General features: G+C 42.7%; 1 protein-coding gene across 1 annotated transcript in view; it reads right to left on the bottom strand.

The window, feature by feature from the left end:
• The window catches only part of KCNJ6 (potassium inwardly rectifying channel subfamily J member 6), a 290,935-nt gene that overhangs the window by 65,774 nt on the left and 202,326 nt on the right, over positions 1–22,835 (bottom strand). Inside the window, exon 3 of the mRNA XM_047719953.1 lies at positions 6,313–7,233. Coding sequence (XP_047575909.1) covers positions 6,313–7,233 — 921 coding nt within the window. The remainder of the gene's footprint in view (positions 1–6,312; positions 7,234–22,835) is intronic.

Raw genomic sequence — 22,835 nt, 5'->3', positions numbered from 1 at the left:
TGTCCTAAGAAAGAATAAAGCTCCACTGATTTAAGGATATGCTAATTAGAAACTTCACACTATTTGACACTCATCTCTTAACTTTCAGTTATTTCTTCCCAACATGAATATTGACTTTAGAGTTTGAGCCAGAGGTAACTTCTAGATGCTAATTCAATATTTTTTCTTGGGTTTGAATCTAAATTGTATGTATTATGTGTCCATCATTGACTTCCATGGGACATCTATTTCAGTAGTTCCTCATGGCCTATTTAGAAAAGGAAGAACAATGGATTGTTGGGTATGGCATTTAAATAATGAAATTTTTTGGGTCAATTTTGTCAATTTTTTGTATTTTGTTAATCACAATCACAATAATATATGGTCACTTTTTTTTTTAAAGATTTTATTTATTTATTTGAGAGAGAGACAGTGAGAGAGAGCATGAGCAAGGAGAAGGTCAGAGGGAGAAGCAGACTCCCCTTGGAGCTGGGAGCCTAATGTGGGACTCGATCCTGGAACTCCAGAATCATGACCTGAGCCGAAGGCAGTGGTCCAACCAACTGAGCCACCCAGGCGTCCCAATATATGGCCACTTTGATGTACTACCTTCTAAATTATGGGTCCCTACATGCCTCTTAAATTAGGGGAAATATTTAACAGAGTTATAGTACTTAACAGAGTTACAGTAGTCTTCCCTTTAGAGGGGTTGTGGAAAAGCTTAAAACCTTGTGCATGCTCTGTAGCATTCCACCTCAGATTGTTGGGACATTTGGTGAACCAGTACACAGTGTTCTCAAACTACTGAGGATCACAAAAAGTTTACTCTATTTGGGAAGCAATTACCATTAGTTTTTATCCAGCCAGTGACACTACTGGGATATTGAGGTAGACATTTTGGAAAGAAGCCCTGAATAAATCACTTGAACTAATGCTCCAGGGAGAAAGGATAGTTGGATTTCTTGATGTTGATGAATGGTAGATTTCTACCTAGGAAAAATAAATTCATGTGTCTTTGAAGTTTTTTTTTAATTCCTTTTTATATAGATTTACCAGGAGGTTTTCACCCAAGTTCTTAACACTTCAGATCCCATCAATTAATTCTTTTCCTAGGTTAGGTAGTTGGGGTTATAACTCTTAAGACAAAAATGGTAAATCCAGAGATAATGACTTGTCAATGGAGAGATTACCTGTAATTTATCAAAAGGAGAAAATAAGATTTGAAAAATGTAATGGGTATGAAATATCATTACTAGAAATAGCTTAAGAGTACTGTAATGCTCACACTCAATCATCTTATCTGTGAAGTGCCACCTTTTCAAAATCTGTGATCTCATATTCTCCTCTATTATAATGAAGTGGCATTTTGATCACAGCAAAGAAAAATGGCACTTGGAAATCCGATCTGACAGAACATCGCACTCTTCCGGGTTATTTGTGTAGACACCACTTACATGATTTGCATTCCAGTGCTGTTTTGTGGCATGTTTCATTTTAACATGCGGCTGTTAAAAATCCACGTGAATGCATAAGGAGTTTTAAAACGAACTGGTAACACTGGAGACCAACAGAGACGCCTTAGAGAAACACAGGAGCTCATGGTACAGGAAAAGGGAGGACAGATTGACTGCACACTGTGCAAACAGAAGCACCCCGTTTTCTTCGGGTGTGCTTTTCTGTTGAATCCTCATGAGCCAGCAGCATTCAACACGCAGCAAGCACTGGGCTTGGAGGCTGTAAACACCACTGAGCTTAGGTTTCAAGTTCCTACTCTCACAGCGGCCATTTGGCTTTAGCCAAGTACTAGTCTTGCTAGCGACTCATCTTGCTTGGGTCTCATTTCCTCATCTTACTGTAATGTAAGAACTGGGTGAAGATTCTTCCAGCTCGGAACTCCTGTGATGGACAGTGTTATTTTTTTGATAACAAAACCCTCTCCACAAGCACGTTTCTCTAGAGACAGAAACTCCTTCCGATTTGGCGCCCCCCCACTTCCGGTTTCCGACTTCTGGTTTGTGGATACCCACTTCCGGTTTGCCCTCCCCAGCTTCGAACGCGCACTCCTCTCCTCCTCAGTAACCCGTGGAGGCAGGCTGCTGCACCGTCAGTCCTGTTTCCTCATCTGTAGTGTTCACAGACCTGCCCTGACTTGGCTGCTTCCCACCCTCCACTTCCCCCAGTTTTCTGGGCAGTATTTAAGTCTTAATACTTAATAATTTAATTCGATTATTCAATTTATTATTTATTAATTTATTTATTAAAATTTAATGATTTTTTAAAATAATTTCATAATTTAAGTATTGAGTTCTCTTCTTTGTGAAGAGGACTTCTTCGAGAACAAGTTGAAGGAGAAACCCCCCTCGGAGACGGAGGTGGAGCTCAGAGACTCAGAGGCTTGACTGGGATCCTAACCAGTTGCAGCGCGTGAGCCTCCTCTGGATCCCGGTTCGAACAAGCAGATGGGAAAGCAGTAAAAAAAGGCATTTATGAGACGGTTGGAATTCGGACACTAGGTATTGGATCTTAAGGCAAAGATCTAATTATTTTAGATATTTTAGGGGCCACAACGGTGCTCTGGTTATTTTAGAAGCCTTGTCTTTTAGAAACACGCGCGGAAAGATGTGTCGATCAAACGGTCTGATGCCTGGGGCTGTTCGCGAGCGGGGGTACAGATGGAACGGGTTTGACGGCAAACCGCCAGCTCCAGAAGTTGACGGATGGGTCCATGGGAGTTAGTTCTACTGTCGGGTCTACTCTTGTATAAGTTTTATGATCCCATAATAAAAAGTGTACGAGAAAAGCTTAATGGGGATTCATCTTAACTAACAGGCACATTTGCTGAGGTGTTGGAAAGGACTGCTTGTCATAGTTGCATAATCATTGGGGGTAAATATGGAAGTTCATCAATCAGAAAGGCTATAGTGAGGAGCTGGCTGGCAGTGGGCCCAGCTCTGTGTAGCTGTCATCTAGCCTCCAGGCCAATTTGCCCTCTATAAATAACAGTCTATATGAATGCTTTACTATTTTAAAGCACATTTGCCACAGCTGCTGAGCATGTTTGTTTACGTAGCTGTGAACCCTTCTGTAAACATCACTATCTCAAAATTGCCCATGTGTCAGGAACATAAAGGGCCCCCTTTAAAAATATATTTGCAGGATGAGATACGGCCAGTTCCCAGATGTCTGGGTGGCTGGTGTCAGAATTTTCCAGGGTTTGATTCGTTTTCAAAAATAGAATCACATGACTGGAAGGTTCTTGAGAGGTCACCATGCACATCCCTCTGACTCGGGGCTGGACCAGACCGAAGCCATCCACCAAGGATGTGGGTCTATCTTATCTGTATCTTATCTGTGTCTTTTGTGAGTCTGTCTTTTATGAGGCTAGAGGACTTATCAGGTGGAGGGTTGAGGCCAGATGTGCAGGGCATTAAAGTTCGGCAAGACTCATGTCCTGCCTTCAAGGAGCTTGCTCTCATTTGCTAAAAACATACCTGACTCTGATAGAACACAGCGGGCTTGCTGCAGTACAGCTGCCGTGAGAATATAATATGTCAAGGGAACACCAACAGACCTATGCTAGGCCAGGACGCTCAGCAGACTGCAGGACCCCAGCGGATACCCAGCTTACTGCAGGATAGCTCAGATTCCCATATTGGGATCACTGTGTAATCACAACATGCGTGCCAGGAAGAGAGTGCTGTGGTGAGGTTGCGGTGTGGGGCTCATCCTTGGAAGAGGCCTGCTAATTGGGATCGGTGATAGTGGTTTAAGGCCAACTAAGACATTTTGGAAAGGAATGAATAAAATGGAAATTGTTTTGTGTCAGCTTGCTGTTTTCAAGGCTTCTGATTTCCCATCTAGTGCTACAATGAATAATTAGATCCTTGCGAATTTGTTTTCCTTGGTGTGCATTTGGTCCACATTTATTTTTACCCTGTGGCTTTGACTCCTTGAAGCATTCCCTCTGTCATCCCTCAAAAGCCTGTTTGGTACCCACAAATCCCATTTGGGTTTCTCATTCACAAAGAAAAAGCATCTCACTGAAGTTTAAGAGATCAGATATTCTGGGAGTACTGAACTGTATGAATTCCATCAGTAAAAGATAAAGACATATCCAGCTTCCAGATAAACCCGGAACTTTCTAGAACACTCTTCCCTCCACTTAACAGAAATTGGAAAATTATTTATTTATTTTTTAAAAAGAAAATTAATAGTAGTTGCCTTTCCCCAGACACAGGATAAGTATTTTGATTCTTTTTGCTGGCAACTACCAAGTTTTCTCTAAGAAAGCGATAAAGACTTCTGAATGCTCTGAGGCAAGTATCACTGTTAATTACCAAGAGAACAGTGTTCCTCCTTTTAAAAAGCCTCACTCATAACAAGCTGTCATCAGAAAGACAGGGTCTGCCTCAGGGAGAATTCCAACTCAGGGACATTACAAAGATAATTTGCTTATTCTGGATTCATTTATTTTTCAAGACTGGGCTTTGGTTTGAGGGAGCATGAAGCTCAGCTCCTGCGATTTGAAGCTCAGGTTAACACCAGTAACCGGAGGGTACATTTCTAGGAGCTTTTGCTTTTTGAACTCAGAGATACAATGGTAAGAAGGCTTGTCCACTTCCCTCCCTCATGTCCTACTGGGAGAGTTTATAGTGAGAAATATTTTTTTTGAAAATTTAAATTTAATTAGCCAACATATAGTACATCACTAATAGTGAGAAATTTAATATTAAAACCACATCATGAGTGGTCAGTTTATGCTGCCGGCAGCTGTACCACACTAGCTACCACTAGGGGGATCCAGAGTCCCTGTGCTCAGCAGAGGTGGGAGAAGTTTCTGGTCTGTGAGAAAATGACAGAGCTCCCCATTTGGATTCTTTCCTCCCCTCTCTTCTCACTTTCCTTCTCCTCTCTTTTCTTCTTCCTCCTCACACACAATCATTGCCTCATGAGTACATGGGACAGTCAGGCTCAGGGTACAGATAGCCCTGTTCACATGAGCAGCTCTTAGTATTTCACATGAATTATTTTGTTATTCTCTGTAGCCATTTCAAATTAGGTCCATGTTCCTTTTGTTTTATGGAAAGGAGCACATGCCAACCATTGAGCTCCATACAAAGACTTTTACTCACATTTTCATTGTCTGCTGCACTTAAAAAAACCTAGCACAAATGTTTGCACCACTCTAAGAGAAGTTAGTTAGAGGTTATGACTTTGCCTTTTGGGTACTGGGAGGTGGAAATAGGGGATCAATGACTTTCAAGGAATGATCAAGATCAGGTTATGGGCTGAAGAAGACTCTGGGGCCAGGTTGTTGGCTGGGCATTTTTGGATTTTATAGATGAAGCATGAGCCTCAGGTTGCAGACTTCAAAGCACAGAAGGGCAGACTTCAAAGCACAGATCTTGCATATCTAAAGAAGATTTTAAGTCTAATATTGATAACTCCAAAGAACAGGAAAGAAAATAATGAATTTGGGTTCCAGTTAATACTTTTCCTGTGGGGCACTGTTCTTAGCTTAAGTCAGAATGTAAGGATCTATTTTGTGGAATGTTACTGATGAATATGGGCAGAACCTGCTTTGCTGTTGGAATGTATAACACGTATAAAGTTCAGATATGAGTGAAGGCATCAATAAAACAGACTGTTTCTCTATTTTGAGGACAGGTCATTTTCCGGAGAACACACAAATGATCAGCCATTAACAGCAGAGGGGTCAATAGGGTTGCAATGAATGGATCCTCAATTTTTTCCTTTTCCTGCTAGAATTATTTACTGGATCCACAATGTTACGTCATTTGGGGTTCAGTGGGTAGAGTACGTGGAAAGACACCTCACCTGCACTTGATATAAAAGAAAAGCCAGTGCTATGGGTCTTGCAAATGGCTTCCAAAGAAGAGGTGAAATTACATTTTTATTAAAGCAATTTGTCAGGCTTCCTTTGAAAGGCTTAACTTTTCCCTCCAGGCTTGCCAATAAATAACCTCAAGTATTTAAATTAACCAATGTTTTAGAGCCACTTAAAAATGTCTTCGGAGATGGATAAGATTTTAATTTAAGGAAATACTTGGAAATTTAAAATATAATAAGTGGTGCTTTCAAAAAATTATTTATTGATTTATTTTCCAAAGGTTCTTAAAAGTTAAATTACTAGACTTCTTGGTGGGTACACCAAGGTTAGAGGACACATAGGCATATTATTTCATGAAACAAGGGGATGGAGAGAATAGTGAGTGAAATTCAATTTTCATATTTTATCATAAATAAGTATGTCAGATCCAGCTTAAAATGAACATTGATCCCACAGAAAACCCAGGATGGAGCACACCTTACCTGTAGCTTCCACCATTCCTTCAAGGATGACCACAATTTCCAGTTCCTCTTTGGGCAGCTGGGCTTTGGAGATCTCCCAGAAAGGACTCTGTTGGTTAATTTCGTGGCTGATGATGAGTGGTGATACCAGAAACAGACGGTCATCCCCGGTGTAATACCCTACATTGATATCTGTTTGGTTCAAGGGGATGAACTCACCCTCTGAGGTCTGTTTGGACTTGATCAACTTGGCTCGGATGGAAGCCTCAACGATGTGGGAATTCCTGAGATCCCCTACTCGGAACATCAGGCATAGTTTCCCATCCCTCATGGAGATCACTGCATGGGTGGAAAAAACCAGGGTCTCTGCCCTCTTCTTGGGTTGTGATATTTTTACAAACATGCATCCCACCATGAATGCATTGACAATAGACCCCAGCACAGACTGGATTAAGAGGAGAATAATTCCCTCTGGGCACTTGTCCGTGATGACCCGGTAGCCATAACCGATGGTGGTTTCTGTCTCTATTGAGAATAAAAAAGCAGAGACGAACCCATTGAGGTTGGTGACACAGGGAGTCCATGAAGGGTCCTCTATGTGGTCCATATCTCCTCGGATGTATGCGATTAGCCACCAGATCATCCCAAAAAAGAGCCAAGTCACTGTGTAAACCATGACAAAAATCAACAGGTTGAATCTCCACTTGAGATCTACTAAGGTGGTGAAGATATCCGTCAGGTAGCGGTAGGTCTCCCTCACATTGCCATGGTGGACGTTGCATTTCCCATCTTTCCGCACGTACCTCTGGATTTTCCTTTTGGTCCGGTCTCGGCTGATGTGTCTTGGCAGGTCATCCCTGGCCTGCTTAGGCAACTTTGGCTGGTGAATGGCCACAGGGCTCTCAACATCCTGATCCATGGAGTCGCCCTCCAGGACATTAGCTGGTTAGTTTGGAAGGAAAAAAAGAAAAATGGAATGAAATGCTGGTTCTTTTGGGATCATGGAAACCACTGTGTATGGTGTATGGGAGTGAAACCAAATAGTATTTGTGTAGCTTTTAACAGAATAGATGAAGCCATTTTTATTTGGCATCTCTGGACAGGCCTTTAGTTGACATGGACTCCGGTGCCTTGTAATCTAGCTCATGTGAATACTTCCCCACCCTCCCCGCCAGGACAGAGCTTACTGCTGTGAAACTGTCTCCCTCCAGCAAGTTCTAAGAGTCAGCCCCTACATGGGACATTCCATCTGAGATGTCATCACATGGGGGAGGCAACACACCCTGGATAAAGAAATAGTTCAATTCAAACTGTCTTGGTTCTGCCACTGAGCAGTTGTGGACTCTTGGACATGCTATCTCTTATGGGATGAATTGTGCCCTTCCTCCCATCTGTGTTGAAGACCTAGCCCCCAATGTGATTGCACTTGGAGATAGGGCCTTTAAGGAGATAACTAACAATAAAGTTGGAGCCCCAATAGAATAGGTATCCTTAGAAGAAGAGGGAGAGACACCAGGGGTATGCACCAGGGTAGGTGCACACAGGTGCTCATGTAAGGACACAGTGAGAAGGTAGCCATCTGCAAACTAGGAAGAGAGGTCTTCCAAACCAAGCAAGGTGGACAGAAAGGAATCCTGCCAGCTTCTTAATCTTAAACCTCCAACCCCACCTCCCACTCTGATATTCTGTTATGGCAGGCAGCCCAAGTAGACTAACACATCATGTGAATTCCTTGTGCCTGAGTTTCCACATTTACAAAATCGTGATCATGTCACCAGATTTATAGGTTTGTTATAAAGTTGAATGAAACCACATATGTGCTATGTGCTTGCATGGAACAGACTATAATAAATATTCCTTTGTCTTAAATTGTGCCTGTGCTAGTACTCCCCTTATATAGGGCAAGAATTTTGAGTGAGCTCTTCAAACTGCGACCCGAATTTCAGAGCTGAAAAATAAAAATTCTGGTTTATATTGGTAACATGCATGCCTTATACTCTAATGGTTGATTTCATGCCAAGGTTAGGAAAAAAGAAGATGTGGGGGAAAAGTTCTCTCTCTTTCTATGTGTTACACGTTTTATTTAGTTTCTGCCTCAACTGTAACATCTGCAATTTTGGCTCATGGTTATTTCCTTTCTGACAGCCTTCATGACTCATGCATTGGTACAGTCTTTAGCTAACAGTGCATTAGGAAAACTCTTCTAGAATCTGAGTGCAAGGGAAATTTGGAAATGATACTGCTAGTAAACACTGTATGAAAGCTACTGTATGAAACTACTTTCAGTCAATAATTTTAAAGCTTCCTAAAAGTTTTATAAGCCGTTTCTTACCCCAGGCTTTCATCCTGAGTGTTTGACTCTGCCATGCATTTTTCTCTGTGGTAACTACTTGTTCCCCTGGGTTAAAGGAGAAGCACAGTCTGCTGAGAAAACATTTACCTGAATAAGAAAATAGTTGCAGAGAGGACCTGAGTGGTATCAACTTCAGTTATAGATTAACCTTGTTCATGGTTGGTTAGTTTCCTTAAAAATCAATCCCATAGATCTGTTTTTATATTTCAGCACAAGGAAGAGACAGCACCTGGTCTGCAGAACCTGCTGTTTGGTTTGACAACCTTGACTTTGAGATCACTGACCCCAATAGCCTTCATTTGTAAAAGAGAAACTTTGCTTGTCCATTTCCTTCTTCCAACAAAGAGACCAGGACAGGAGTCAAAGGGAAGCAGCTGGGCTCAAGACTCAGGATGGGATGGAGGTGGTTGGGGTATCTGAATGGAAGCAGAGGCCTGCACTCCTACAAGGTGGGGATGTGTGTGGCCCAGAGTGGTCATGCCTGAGCTCGAGCTACTAATTTTGCCCTGGTTGGGAGTCTCTAAATACGACTTCAGGTGGGATGAACTCTGGACTCAAACCCACCACGGTGGGGAGGCTTTGTTTGCAGGACACAAGGGCCCAGGTGGATCTGGTGTATGGTTTTGCCATGACCCAGGTGGTAAGCTCTCAGACTATACAGAGCCACCTGAGTCCTTTGTCCTCAAGTCCTTCAGTCCTTCCAACCCAAAGAAGAGGGCTTGTCAGATTGGATGACTCTTAACAGTCTTCAGTGATATTTCACACTTTAAAATGTCACAGAGGAAATATACTACCCCCGCCCCCCACTCCCCCTTGAAGGTGTTTCCTTGCTTTTTCTGGCTAGGCCATAACTTTCAAATTCAGGCATTTAACCTGACATAGAGGAACCTGTCTGAATGGTTAATGAGTGAATAGAGACAAGTGCTCTGGTTACTCCTGGGAGCCTGCCAGTTGATCCACCAAATTCTTTTTTTGTTGTTGTTTCCTCTTTTTCTAGCTCAGGACTGGGCCACATTTCCCAGGTTCCTTTGCATTGAATCCTGGCCTGCCTGGAGTTGGTATGTCTTGCCAATTCAAGGCTTTAAATAGAGAATGTGTCCCCTCCTACGCTCTTGCCCCTTCTATGGAAGAGTCAGAAGGTGGTAGAGGGGCCTGGGTCCCTAGTCAGTGGCAAAGAGCTGCCATATGACTAGAAACAAGAAAGAAAAAGATCATGTTTGAGCCATTATGTATTTTGTGTCTATTATCAAACCCAGCCTTATCTCTCATATTATGGGCAGCCATACTGACTCCGAGAAGCAGAAAGAAGTGTCATCTGGGGGACTGACATGGGAAAGAGCAGGTAGAGAAGAGGGACTGTTTGAGTATGGCATGTTAATGAACTAGCATATGGTTAACCGAGGTCTTGGGTTTGGTATTAGGGAAAATGTAAATGTATATGCTGCTTAAGTGCCCTTTTAAAACAGTTAAAAATGGAATCAAACAAAGAAAGCCAAACCTCCTGGGGAGGGGGGTGGGAAGGTGGCCTTTAAGGGTGTCCCTGTAGATGAGGCAGTGGCTGCAGGCAAGTTGCATCCATGGGAAGATGGGGAAGGGGTTCAGAATATGTCACCCCTCCCAAACATGCCACTTTGGCACACTGATTATTTTGAATTAAAGATACTTACAAAAGAGCTAGTGCAAGGCCCCCAACCCCCCTGTTCTCCTGAAAGCAGATTAATCTCCAACGTGACAGAGGCATTTCCCATACAAAGAGGGCAGAAGACACTCTCACCACAAGAGACGGGGAATTTGGGGCTGAGAAGGCTGTGTAGACAAACCTTGTTAAACTAATGCGCATCTTCCTCATGCCTTCTTCACGATTTATGACCCACAGCCCAAACTCCTTTGTCTTGCCAATTCTTCACACATTGTCTCTCTGTCTGAATAGACAGCTTCCTGCTCTGTTGCCTGTCCTGTCTGTGCTCTTCAGTCAGGCTCCCATGGACACGTGTGTGCTTTTCTCCTGCGATTCAGTGATTCTTAGGCCCAGCCAGAGAGCCAAGAAGGAGAGAGGAGAGTGTTGGCTTTGGGCAGTGGGAGTTAAGGTGGGGCCTCTTTCTTCACAGGGGCCCAAGGCAGGGGCAGGCAAGGGATTGAGAGAAACCACAAAGCCAGTGACATGTGAAAGGACTTGGGGAGCAGAAGACGCCGGTGGAGGAGTCCCAAGGGGCAGAAAGGGTGAGGCCAATGGGGAGGGGGGTATGGAGTGCGCAGAAGGAGGACTGAGCCTCCAGGCTGTGTGCCAAGTAATTGTGGGAAGCCCTGGATGAGGGAAAGCGGGGCATCCCAGCTCTGAGCAGGGAGCGAGGCTCAGCAACCCTCAGCAGGAATGCAAATGCGTGTAAGGGTAGTGTGGATTTGAGGGGGGATGTGAAGTGCATTTGTAAGAGCTTCGGAGCTGCTCAGAGCCGCATTTGGAAAGGGGACCTGTCACCCCGGGATCCTGCACAGCCTTGACGTTAACGCCGGCCATATGGTCAGACCCACCCTCCGCACCTGCTGGTCCTTGCGCGTGCTTTTGCCGGTGGCTTGACCAGAGAGGATGTAGAGGAGCTCTCTGCTACCTGTGCAGTGTTGGACCGTTGGAAGGAGGACCGCGGCGGCAACGCCGAACATCCTCATGCTTTCCTTCATGTGCTTTTTACCGGATTTTGGCTTAAAGTAAATGTGGGTCTGTGTGTTAAAGCCAGCTGTTTCTTATCCCTCTCTCTCTTTAGAAAGGTGAACAACTGATGGGAAAAAAAGCCAAGGTGCAAAATAACCTTGTGTTGAAATTTAACCTGAGAGAAATAATAGCAGGGGACCGAGCCGCAAGCTGGAGGGGTCCGACCCCTGAACCGCTGGGATCCTGCTGTGGAATCTGCAGGGCCGCTCTCACCCAGGGAAGGCTGCTGGGGTGCCCTGGTCAGTATAAATATTCTCCTGTTACATTTCAAATTACATATGAATTCTTCAGGTGATGCTTCCACTGACTAGGGAAATATTTGAAAAGTACCTCAAGAATCTTTAACGCCTTTCGGAAAACCCAATAGGAAAGCAGGAGAGATCTCAAACCCTTGTGCAAAAATCAGACGTTGGAAGGACATGCAGACCGATGTTAACAGGGTAACTCTGAGTGGGTGGTTTATGGGTGATTTAAAAATTAAAAAAAAAATACTCTGGTTTTTCTGGATTTTCTAGAATGAGTTTCTATCACTTTTATAATAAAAAAGAAAAAGAAAATTTCAAATAAAACATTGAGACCCTTTTAGTGCATGATTTAAGGAATCAGAGAAAATCATAACTAACCCCCCACTGTTGGGGTTTGAAATGAAAACATTATGTTAGGTGAAAAAAGTCAGATATGAAAGAGCAAATATAGTATGATTCCACTTACGTGAGGTACCTAGGAGAAAAAAACGCATAGAGACAGAAAGTGGAATAGAAGTTATCAGGAGATAAGTGGAGAGCGGAATGGGGAATTATTTGTTTGTGATGATAAAAGAAATTCTGGAAATGGATAGTGGTCACCATTGCACAACATTATGAGTGTACTTAATGTTACCAAACTATACACTTGAAAGTGTTTAAAATGGTAAATTTTATGTTACATATGTTTTACCAAAACTTAAAAAAATTACCTACTCAAATAGTTTATGTGTTACCTTGAGTCCTTAGATGGTCTATCAGATGTGGCTCACTTTTATTTTACCTTACTTTCTTTTTTTCACCCCTGAATCAAAAGAATGTGGTCAATGTATTTCAGCATTCTTGATTATAGGCAACTTAAAATGCGGGGCATTGGAGGAGGAGTCAAGATGGCAGAGAAGTAGCAGCTGAGACTACTTCAGGTAGCGGGAGATCAGCTAAATAGCATATCTAAAGATTGCAAACACCTACAAATCCAATGGGAGATCGAAGAGAAGAAGAACAGCAATTCTAGAAACAGAAAATCAACCACTATCTGAAAGGTAGGACTGGCGGATAAGTGAATCCAAAGCGACGGGAAGATAGACCGCGGGGGGAGGGGCCGGCTCCCGGCAAGCGGCGGAGCAACGGAGCACAAAATCGGGACTTTTAAAAGTCTGTTCCGCTGAGGGACATCGCTCCAGAGGCTTAACCGGGGTGAAGCCCAGGCGGGGTCAGTGTGGCCTCAGGTCCCGCAGGGTCACAGAAGGATCGGGCATGTCTGAGTGTCTCAGAGCTTACCGGTATTAGAACGGGGAAGCCGGCTACAGAGACAGAGCCGAGGAGTGACTCTCAGCTCGGGGTTACCGTGAACCGGTCGTAGGCTCGGTCAGCTCAGAGCGCGGCCGGAGGCCAGGGTGACGGGAGTCATTGGGCGCTGTTCTCTGAGGGTGCACTGAGGAGCAGGGCCCCGGGCTCTCGGCTCCTCCAGCCGGACACCGGGAGGCCGGCGTCTTCATTCCCGTCCTCCGGAACTCTACAGAAAGCGCTCAGGGAACATGAAGCTCCCGAAAGCAAACCCAGCAAACCCGAGCGGATTACTCAGCCTGGCCCCTGGTAAGGGCAGTGCAACGCCGCCAGGGGCAAACACATGATAATCACTACAACAGGCCCCTCCCCCAAAAGATCAACAAGAAACCCAGCCAGGACCAAGTTCACCTACCAAGGAGTGCAGTTTCAATACCAAGGAGAGCAGCTGAATTCCAGAGGAGGAGAAAGCAAAGCATGGAACTCATGGCTTTCTCCCCATGATTCTTTAGCCTTGCAGTTAATTTAATTTTTTTTCTTTTTCAATTTTTTTTGTGTTCTTCTGCCAATTTTTTTTTAACTTTTACCCTTTTCTTTTTTAACGTTTTTTAACCAGTTTACCTAATATATATATATTTTTATCTTTATTCGTTTTCTTTTTTTAATTGTTCCTTTTTAAAAAAAGATTTTATATATTTATTTGACAGAGAGAGATCACAAGTAGGCAGAAAGGCAGGCAGAGAGAGAGGGGAAAGCAGGCTCCCTGCTGAGCAGAGAGCCCAGTGTGGGGCTCGATCCAAGGAGCCTGGGATCATGACCCGAGCTGAAAGCAGAGTCTTTAACCCACTGAGCCACCCAGGCGCCCCTGTTTCTTCTTCTTTTTTTTCTTTCTGAACCTCTTTTTATCCCCTTTCTCCCCCCTCACGATGTGGGATCTCTTCTGATTTGGTTAAAGCATATTTTCCTGGGGTTGTTACCACCTTTTTAGTATTTTACTTAATCCTTCATATACTCTTATCTGGACAAAATGACAAGGCAGAAAAATTCACCACAAAAAAAAGAACAAGAGGCAGTACCAAAGGCTAGGGACCTAATCAATACAGACATTGATAATATGTCAGATCCAGAGTTCAGAATGACGATTCTCAAGGTTCTAGCCGGGCTCGAAAAAGGCATGGAAGATATTAGAGACACCCTCTCGGGAGATATAAAAGCCCTTTCTGGAGAAATAAAAGAACTAAAATCTAACCAAGTTGAAATAAAAAAAAAACTATTAATGAGGTGCAATAAAAAATGGAGGCTCTCACTGGAGGATAAATGAGGCAGAAGAAAGAATTAGTGATATAGAAGACCAAATGACAGAGAATAAAGAAGCTGAGCAAAAGAGGGACAAACAGCTACTGGACCACAAGGGGAGAATTTGAGAGATAAGTGACACCATAAGATGAAACAACATTAGAATAATTGGGATTCTAGAAGAAGAAGAAAGAGAGAGGGGAGCAGAAGGTATGTTGGAGAGAATTATTGGAGAGAATTTCCCCAATATGGCAAAGGGAACAAGCATCAAAATCCAGGAGGTTCAGAGAACCCCCTTCAAAATCAATAAGAATAGGTTCACATGCCATCACCTAATAGTAAAATGTACAAGTCTTAGTGACAAAGAGAAAATCCTGAAAGCAGCCTGGGAAAAAAAGTCTGTAACATACAATGGTAAAAATATTAGATTGGCAGCAGACTTATCCACAGAGACCTGGCAGGCCAGAAAGAGCTGGCATGATATATTCAGAGCACTAAACGAGAAAAACATGCAGCCAAGAATACTATATCCAGCTAGGCTATCATTGAAAATAGAAGGAGAGATTAAAAGCTTCCAGGACAAACAAAAACTGAAAGAATTTGCAAACACCAAACCAGCTCTACAGGAAATATTGAAAGGGGTCCTCTAAGCAAAGAGAGACCCTAAAAGTAGTAGATCAGAAAGGAACAGAAACAACATACAATAACAGTCACTTTACAGGCAATACAATGGCACTAAATTCATATCTCTCAATAGTTACCCTGAATGTTAATGGGCTAAATGCCCCAATCAAAAGACACAGGGTATCAGAATGGATAAAAAAACAAAACCCATCTATATGTTGCCTACAAGAAACTCATTTTAAACCCGAAGACACCTCCAGATTTAAAGTGAGGGGGTTGAAAAGAATTTACCATGCTAATGGACATCAGAAGAAAGCAGGAGTAGCAATCCTTATATCAGATCAATTAGATTTTAAGCCAAAGACTATAATAAGAGATGAGGAAGGACACTATATTATACTCAAAGGATCTGTCCAACAAGAAGATCTAACAATTTTAAATATCTATTCCCCTAACATGGGAGCAGCCAACTATATAAACCAATTAATAACAAAATCAAAGAAACACATCAACAATAACACAATAATAGTAGGGGATTTTAACACTCCTCTCACTGAAATGGACAGATCATCCAAGCAAAAGATCAACAAGGAAATAAAGGCCTTAAAGGACACACTGGACCAGATGGACATCCCAGATATATTCAGAACATTTCATCCCAAAGCAACAGAATACACATTCTTCTCTAGTGCACATGGAACATTCTCCACAATAGATCACATCCTGGGTCCTAAATCAGGTCTCAACTGGTATCAAAAGATTGGGATCATTCCCTGCATATTTTCAGACCACAATGCTCTGAAGCTAGAACTCAATCACAAGAGGAAATTTGGAAAGAACCCAAATACATGGAGACTAACAGCATCCTTCTAAAGAATGAATGGGTCAACCAGAAAATTAAAGAAGAATTGAAAAATTCATGGAAACAAATGATAATGAAAACACAACGGCTCAGAATCTGTGGGACACAGCAAAGGTAGTCCTGAGAGGAAAATATATAGCGGTACAAGCCTTTCTCAAGAAACAAGAAAGGTCTCAGGTACACAACCTAACCCTACACCTAAAGGAGCTGGAGAAAGAACAAGAAAGAAACCCTAAACCCAGCAGGAGAAGAGAAATCATAAAGATCAGAGCAGAAATCAATGAAATAGAAACAAACAAACAAAAAAAAAACACAATAGAACAAATCAACGAAACTAGGAGCTGGTTCTTTGAAAGAATTAATAAGATTGATAAACCCCTGGCCAGACTTATCAAAAAGAAAAGAGAAAGGATCCAAATAAAAAAAATCATGAATGAAAGTGGAGAGATCACAACGAACACCAAAGAAATAGAGACAATTATAAGAACATACTATGAGCAACTCTACACCAACAAATTTGACAATCTGGAAGAAATGGATGCATTCATAGAGGCATATAAACTACCACAACTGAACCAGGAAGAAATAGAAAGCCTGAACAGACCCATAACCAGTAAGGAGATTGAAACAGTTGTCAAAAATCTCCAAACAAACAAAAGCCCAGGGCTAGATGGCTTCCTGGGGGAATTCTACCAAACATTTAAAGAAGAACTAATTCCTATTCTCCTGAATCTGTTCCAAAAAATAGAAATGGAAGAAAAACCTCCAAACTCATTTTATGAGGCCAGCATCACCTTGATCCCAAAACCAGACAAGGATCCCATCAAAAAAGAGAACTACAGACCAATATCCTTGATGAACATGGATGCAAAAATTCTCACCAAAATACTAGCCAATAGGATTCAATAGTACATTAAAAGGATTATTCACCATGACCAAGTGGGATTTATTCCAGGGCTGCAAGGTTGGTTCAACATCCGCAAATCAATCAATGTGATACAACACATTAATAAAAGAAAGAACAAGAACCATATGATACTCTCCATAGATGCTGAAAAAGCATTTGACAAAGTACAGCATCCCTTCCTGATCAAAACTCTTTAAAGTGTAGGGATAGAGGGCACTTACCTCAATATTATCAAAGCCATCTATGAAAAACCCACCGCAAATATCATTCTCAATGGAGTAAAACTGAAAGCTTTTCTGCTAAGGTCAGGAACACGGCAGGGATGTCCGTTATCACCAATGCTATTCAATATAGTACTAGAAGTCCTAGCCTCAGCAATCAGACAACAAAAGGAAATTAAAGGCATCCAAATGGGCAAAGAAGAAGTCAAACTATCACTCTTCACAGATGATATGATACTATATGTGGAAAACCCAAAAGACTCCACTCCAAAACTGCTAGAACTTGTATAGGAATTCAGTTAAGTGTCAGGATATAAAATCAATGCACAGAAATCAGTTGCATTTCTCTACACCAACAACAAGACAGAAGAAAGAGAAATTAAGGAGTCCATCCCATTTACAATTGCACCCAAAACTATAAGATACCTAGGAATAAACCTAACCAAAGAGACTAAGAATCTATACACAGAAAACTATAAAGTACTCATGAAAGAAATTGAGGAAGACACAAAGAAATGGAAAAATGTTCCATGCTCCTGGATTGGAAGAATAAATATTGTGAAAATGTCTATGCTACCTAAAGCAATCTACACATTTAATGCAATTCCTATCAAAGTACCATCCATTTTTTTCAAAGAAATGGAACAAATAATCCTAAAATTCATATGGAACCAGAAAAGACCTCGAAGAGCCAAAGTATTATTGAAAAAGAAAGCCAAAGTTGGTTGCATCACAATTCCGGACTTCAAGCTCTATTACAAAGCTGGGATGGAGACAAACCATAAGTGACTCTTAATCTCACAAAACAAACTGAGGGTTTATGGGGGGAAGTGGGTTGGGAGAGGGGGGTGGGGTTATGGACATTGGGGAGGGTATGTACTATGGTGAGTGCTGTGAAGTGTGTAAACCTGGTGATTCACAGACCTGTACCCCTGGGGATAAAAATATATGTTTATAAATAATAAAATAAAAAAAATGCAGGGCATTTTGCCATGTGAGGTCTATTACAGAGCTCTAAAAAGACCTCACTGGGAAGGAATTTCTCTGGTCAGAAGTAAGCAGCAAATTAAAATACGATGTGAAACCAGATAAGGGGAAGGGGAACTGGGAAGAGATTAAGAAGCTCAAACCTAAATCTGTCTTGGGTGGAGTGCAGAAGGTGTTTGCTCAAGGAGGTGATGAGTGTGTGTTTGCTTCTTGGTAGACAAAAGCTGGGATGGTGGGACATTTGAAAAGCAGGAATAGCATGTATGAAAGTCTTGAAGGGGTGAAGCAGTTTTGTTTGGGAATGACAGAAGTTTTGGAATAGAGAGCATGTGTGGGGGAAATGGAGGGAGCCAGGAGGGCCGTGGATGGGAGCCAGGCTGGACCTCAAAGTCTTCTATACCAGGCTGTGGAGACTGTTCTTAAAATGGGGAGTGATATGATTGAATATTTTATGTATCCAAAGACCCTCTGGAGGGTAGTCATGCAGAGTAGAGATTAGAGGGAATCGTAGGCAAACTTTTTCTATAAAGGGCCAATGGTAAATAGTTTAGTCTTTGTAGGCAACGTAAGTGTGTTGCATATTCTTTGTTTTTTCAAAAAACTTCTTATAGCCCTTAAAAAATGTAAAACTAATCCTAGCTCATGAGCAGTACAAAAAGAGGTCACAGGCTGGAGTTGCTGAATTCTGGAGACAGGGTACCAGCAAGAAGGAGAAAGAGCTAGGTGCTGGATGACGGGAGCAGTCATGAGGATGAAGAGGTGGCAATGGATTTAGGGTTGAATAAGAAGCAGGATTAAGATCATTCGGAGATTAGCGACTGTGGAGGGGTGTGGGCAGGGAATCATCTGGGGGATGGCAGGATGGTGCTGGAGGCATAGGGGTAGAAGAAGATGCTGGTTTGGGTTTGTTTGGTTGAGAATGTCTGCAGACACTCAGGTGGGTGCTTCTGTGGGAAATCAAGTGTGAAGCTTAGTGGTGATGGACTGGGCTCCAGGTTTGGAAGGTTATCGAGCACACAAGGGGAAGCTGCCATTGTGGGTGTGGGTAGAAGTCCCCGAGGGGACTGTGCAGGGTGAGAAGAGGATAGAGAAGAGAGGATCCTGGAAACTGATTACATGAAGAAGTCAGAAGTAGAGGAGCCGCAAGAGGAGGGGCGGAGGAAGGGATAAGAGGTGTGAGGGGCAGGAGGAGAGAGCAGGGCAGGAAGCCAGGAAGGACTCCAGCCCAGGGGTCAGAAAAAGGGGGCATTATTTGGCACACACTGTGGGGACAACTGTAAGCTCACTTGGAAGAAAAGTCATGAGTCCTTTCCTTATTTCTTATATCAGAATAAATTCCAAGTGGATTAAGGATTTAAATGCCAAGAAAAAAAAAAAACCCTACAGAAGGCGTAGAGGATGTATTTTTGTAATTGTAAGAGTTGAGAAAGCCTTTCTAACCATGATAGGAATCCAGAAACTATTTTCAAAGACTGGTATTTTTGTCAGTACAAAGATTTTAAGTGTTTGTTAAAAAAGTAAGACGACAAACCAGGAAAAATATTTGCAACACATAACATGTATATTCCCAATTTACAAAAGCAATAAATACCTCTGTAGAAAAAAAAAAACGATCATAGGAAATGAATAAGGATTTTATAAGAGAAGAAATATACAGAGCTAAAAAGCATATTGGAAAGACTGTTCAACCAAATAAAAGCAATGCAAATATAATAACTTTTTTTTTTTACTCTAAACTTGGCGCAATTAGAAAGGAGTGGCAAATACAGTATGTGAAGTGAGAGGCAGTGGAATTGTGAATGTGCGTGTTTTGGGGCAGTGTAACTGACAAGGTCTTCCTGGAGGTCAGGGGACAGGAGGTCTCACATTTTAGGAGTGATTAGATGCCTTGGATCAGCAATTCAGGGTCTAGACATTTATTCTAAGGGAACAATGCCACAAATGTCCATCAATTGTATGCAGGGGCTATATTTCAGCCTCTCTCATAATAGTGAAAAATTAGAAACAACCTAAATGTCTGTCCATAAGCACTGGCTAAACATACTGTTGCAGATATCATCAGCGGAATGCCAAGTGGCCATTAAAAATGATTTTCCAGTATTTTCGGGTCTTCAACTCTTTGTGCCAAGATCAGCTTCTTACTGAGGACTAAATTTACCCCCCTTTTAAAATTGCAGTCATTCCCGCCCAGAATTCACCTTAGTCTTCCTTGTGCTACTGTTTGCTTTTCCTGTATCAATTCTCACTCTCAAGGTCAAAGGGATTAGTTATTATGTGCTGGTGATTTTGTTGGGGGGTGGTGTCATCTGAGTGATGGGGTTTAAGGTCAGACTGTAGTGGGTTCAGGAGTGATTATTCAGGGAGGGGGTGAGAAAAAAGAAGTATACACAATGTGTTTAAAGTGAGGGGGCTGGAGGGAGCTGATGGAGTGGGGACCTTGTGTGTGTGTGTGTGTGTGTGTGTGTGTGTGTGTGTGTGTGTGTGGTGTGGTGTGTGGTGTGTGTGTTTGTTTGTGTGTTGGGTGTCTATGTGCTGAGAAGAAGCCAAAGGGGAGAGGTTGCCCTTATAAGGAAGGGGGCAGTGGTGGAGTGAGGTGTTTCATGGACTGGAGATCAATCCAAGGTCCTGTAGGGGGAGGGCTGGAAAAGGGAAAAAACTGCATCCCAGAGAGGTGGGGAGGATAAGGGGATGGAGAAGTGGAGGGAAAGATGGGAAGAGGGTGTTGGAGACATCTCTCATAGGTTTTCTGTGGTGAAGGAGATTCAAACTGGTTCCTTTTCCAGTGTGAATTTCAAACCGTACTTTAGCAGACACATTGAATTAAATCGACATCTAGCAATGCAAATAACTAAACTTGGCATCATCACAGACCAGGCAAGATTTTCCCCGTGCTTACTAGTCAGGAAAATCATACGAACACAGCTAACTGTACACAACAGGCAAAAGGCGGGAGCAACTCAAGTGTCCACCAGGATGAATGGAGAGGCAAAATGCGGTACACACATACGAAGGGATATTATTTGGCCTTAAAAAGGGAGGACATTCTGCTACGATGTGAATGAACCTTGAGGACATTATGCTGAGTGTAACAAGCCAGACACAAAAGGACAGATACTGTCTGATTGCGCTTGCATGAGGTCCCTAGAGCAGTCAGATCCTTGGGCACAGAAAGAAGAGTGGTGGTTACTGGGGCTTGGGGTGGGGGGATGGGGTTAGTGTTGCATAGGTATGGGGTTTCAGTTCAGAAAGACATACAACAATGTGAATGTGCTCAGTGAGATAGAAGTATTCACCTAAAAATGGTTAGAATGGTAAATTGTATGTTTTGTATATTTTACCACAACAAAAAAGTAAACTGTGTAAAAAAAAGAAAAGCACATATATTGGCTAAATGAGAGGAGAAAATTAGCTTTTCTAAAATGCTACAGCCTGAGGATGGGGTGGGATTTTCTTGCCTTACTCACTCCTGCATTGTTTGATTACTGTTCCCATTTAGGACGGAGACACATGTGACAGATAACCCAGAGGTGTGGTTCTAAGTGTTGCCTAAAGTTCAGAATCAGTTTCCCTTGTCCCAGTGCTCATCTTCTTGAATAAGTACCTGTCTGAAGCTTGTGCCTTATTGGGGACTGGTGATGCTGATATGTCATGAGAAGGTGAGGTATTTGTCTGGTACTTTGAGCTATTGTGACTTTGGGAGGCAACTGTAGTCAGAAATCCAGAGAGACTGGAGAGTTTAGTGTCATTGTGTGGAAGAACATCTCCTGTATCCCGCTGGCAACATGTGACAGCTACCAAAGGGCAAAGGCTCTTATTAAAATTTTAGCTTGGGGGCTCCACAACATGAACCTAAATTTAGAATGTCTAGTACCCACTGCAAGGTCAGAGGACTAATGTTGGCTGCTCTGTGCATGGATATGGCTTTGTAAAATGTGCAGTTTCAATGCTCTGAGAAGAGGAGTGACAGGTTACTTTGGTCTGGATGAAGGAGACTGACATCCAAAAAACTGATTTTTCTTCTCAAAGGATTTCAAGAATCAGAACCTTAGAGAGAACTACTGGGAACCTTTTAGGACCACCTCATACAGTTGTGTGGGTTGTCCACTGCACAAGGGTACCCACAGAAGGGGAACAGAAGAAGGGCTCTAAATCCAGTCTGTGCCTTGTCTGCCAACCCACGTGCTCCTTTTCAGGCCTGAGTCTGTTCAGAGGAAAGGGGGCCTTGGCATTTGCTCTAAAGCATTTACAGGTGAGCAGTGGTCCTGGAGCCCTGGACATCATTTATTTCATCCTCTTTCTGTTTTGGATATACATGAAAAAATTAAGGCCCCAGGAAGCCTGCTGACATCAGGAGGCAGAGCCAGAGTGAGCTCTGAGATCTTGGATTCTAGCCTGGGCTCTCCTTGTATATCTACGTGTCTTCCCTGTTCTCTGAAGTGGTGGCTACTTCAGGCTTTCCCTCCCTCAGGGAACTTGACTTGCTGGTTTCCTTCTGGAGCATGAATCCTTTATTACTCCCGTGTGGGCTCAGAGTTAGCCAGACCTAGGAAATCCCTGCCAGGAGACCCGTTCTTTGCAAAACAGATTCTTTGTTTGCAAAACAGGTGCAATGACACCCTGCTGGGTTGATGGGAGAATTAGATGACGTAATGCATGTAGGGCAGTGTAGCCTGGTGACAGGCGATAGTGTTTGGCCCAGGTAGACCGGGGTTGGAACCTGCTCTCCCACCTCCAATCTGTGTGCATTTGTTTGGGCCATTTCTGTCTCTGAGCTTCATTTTCTCCAGTTAGAAAATGAGAATTGTAAGACCTATCTTTCAGGGTTACTGTGAGAAAAAAATAAATCAAACAAACGTAGCACCTGGTACATAGCAGACATTGAACAAATGGTAGCAATTAGGACAGGGTCTGGGTCAAAGAAGGTACATAATTTGCAGCTATAATAATCACTAGTTTTATAAGCTCAACATTGTCCTGGAAACTGTGGGAAATTCAGAAGCAATCTGAGACACAGATGGGTAGACCCATCTGGATGTTAAGAGCCTCCTGGTAACATCA

This window comes from Lutra lutra, chromosome 1 (genome assembly GCF_902655055.1).
Source record: "Lutra lutra chromosome 1, mLutLut1.2, whole genome shotgun sequence".
Taxonomy (NCBI): domain Eukaryota; kingdom Metazoa; phylum Chordata; class Mammalia; order Carnivora; family Mustelidae; genus Lutra; species Lutra lutra.
Note: the sequence above shows the minus strand (reverse complement) of the source record. Positions and strands in the feature narration are given on the sequence as shown.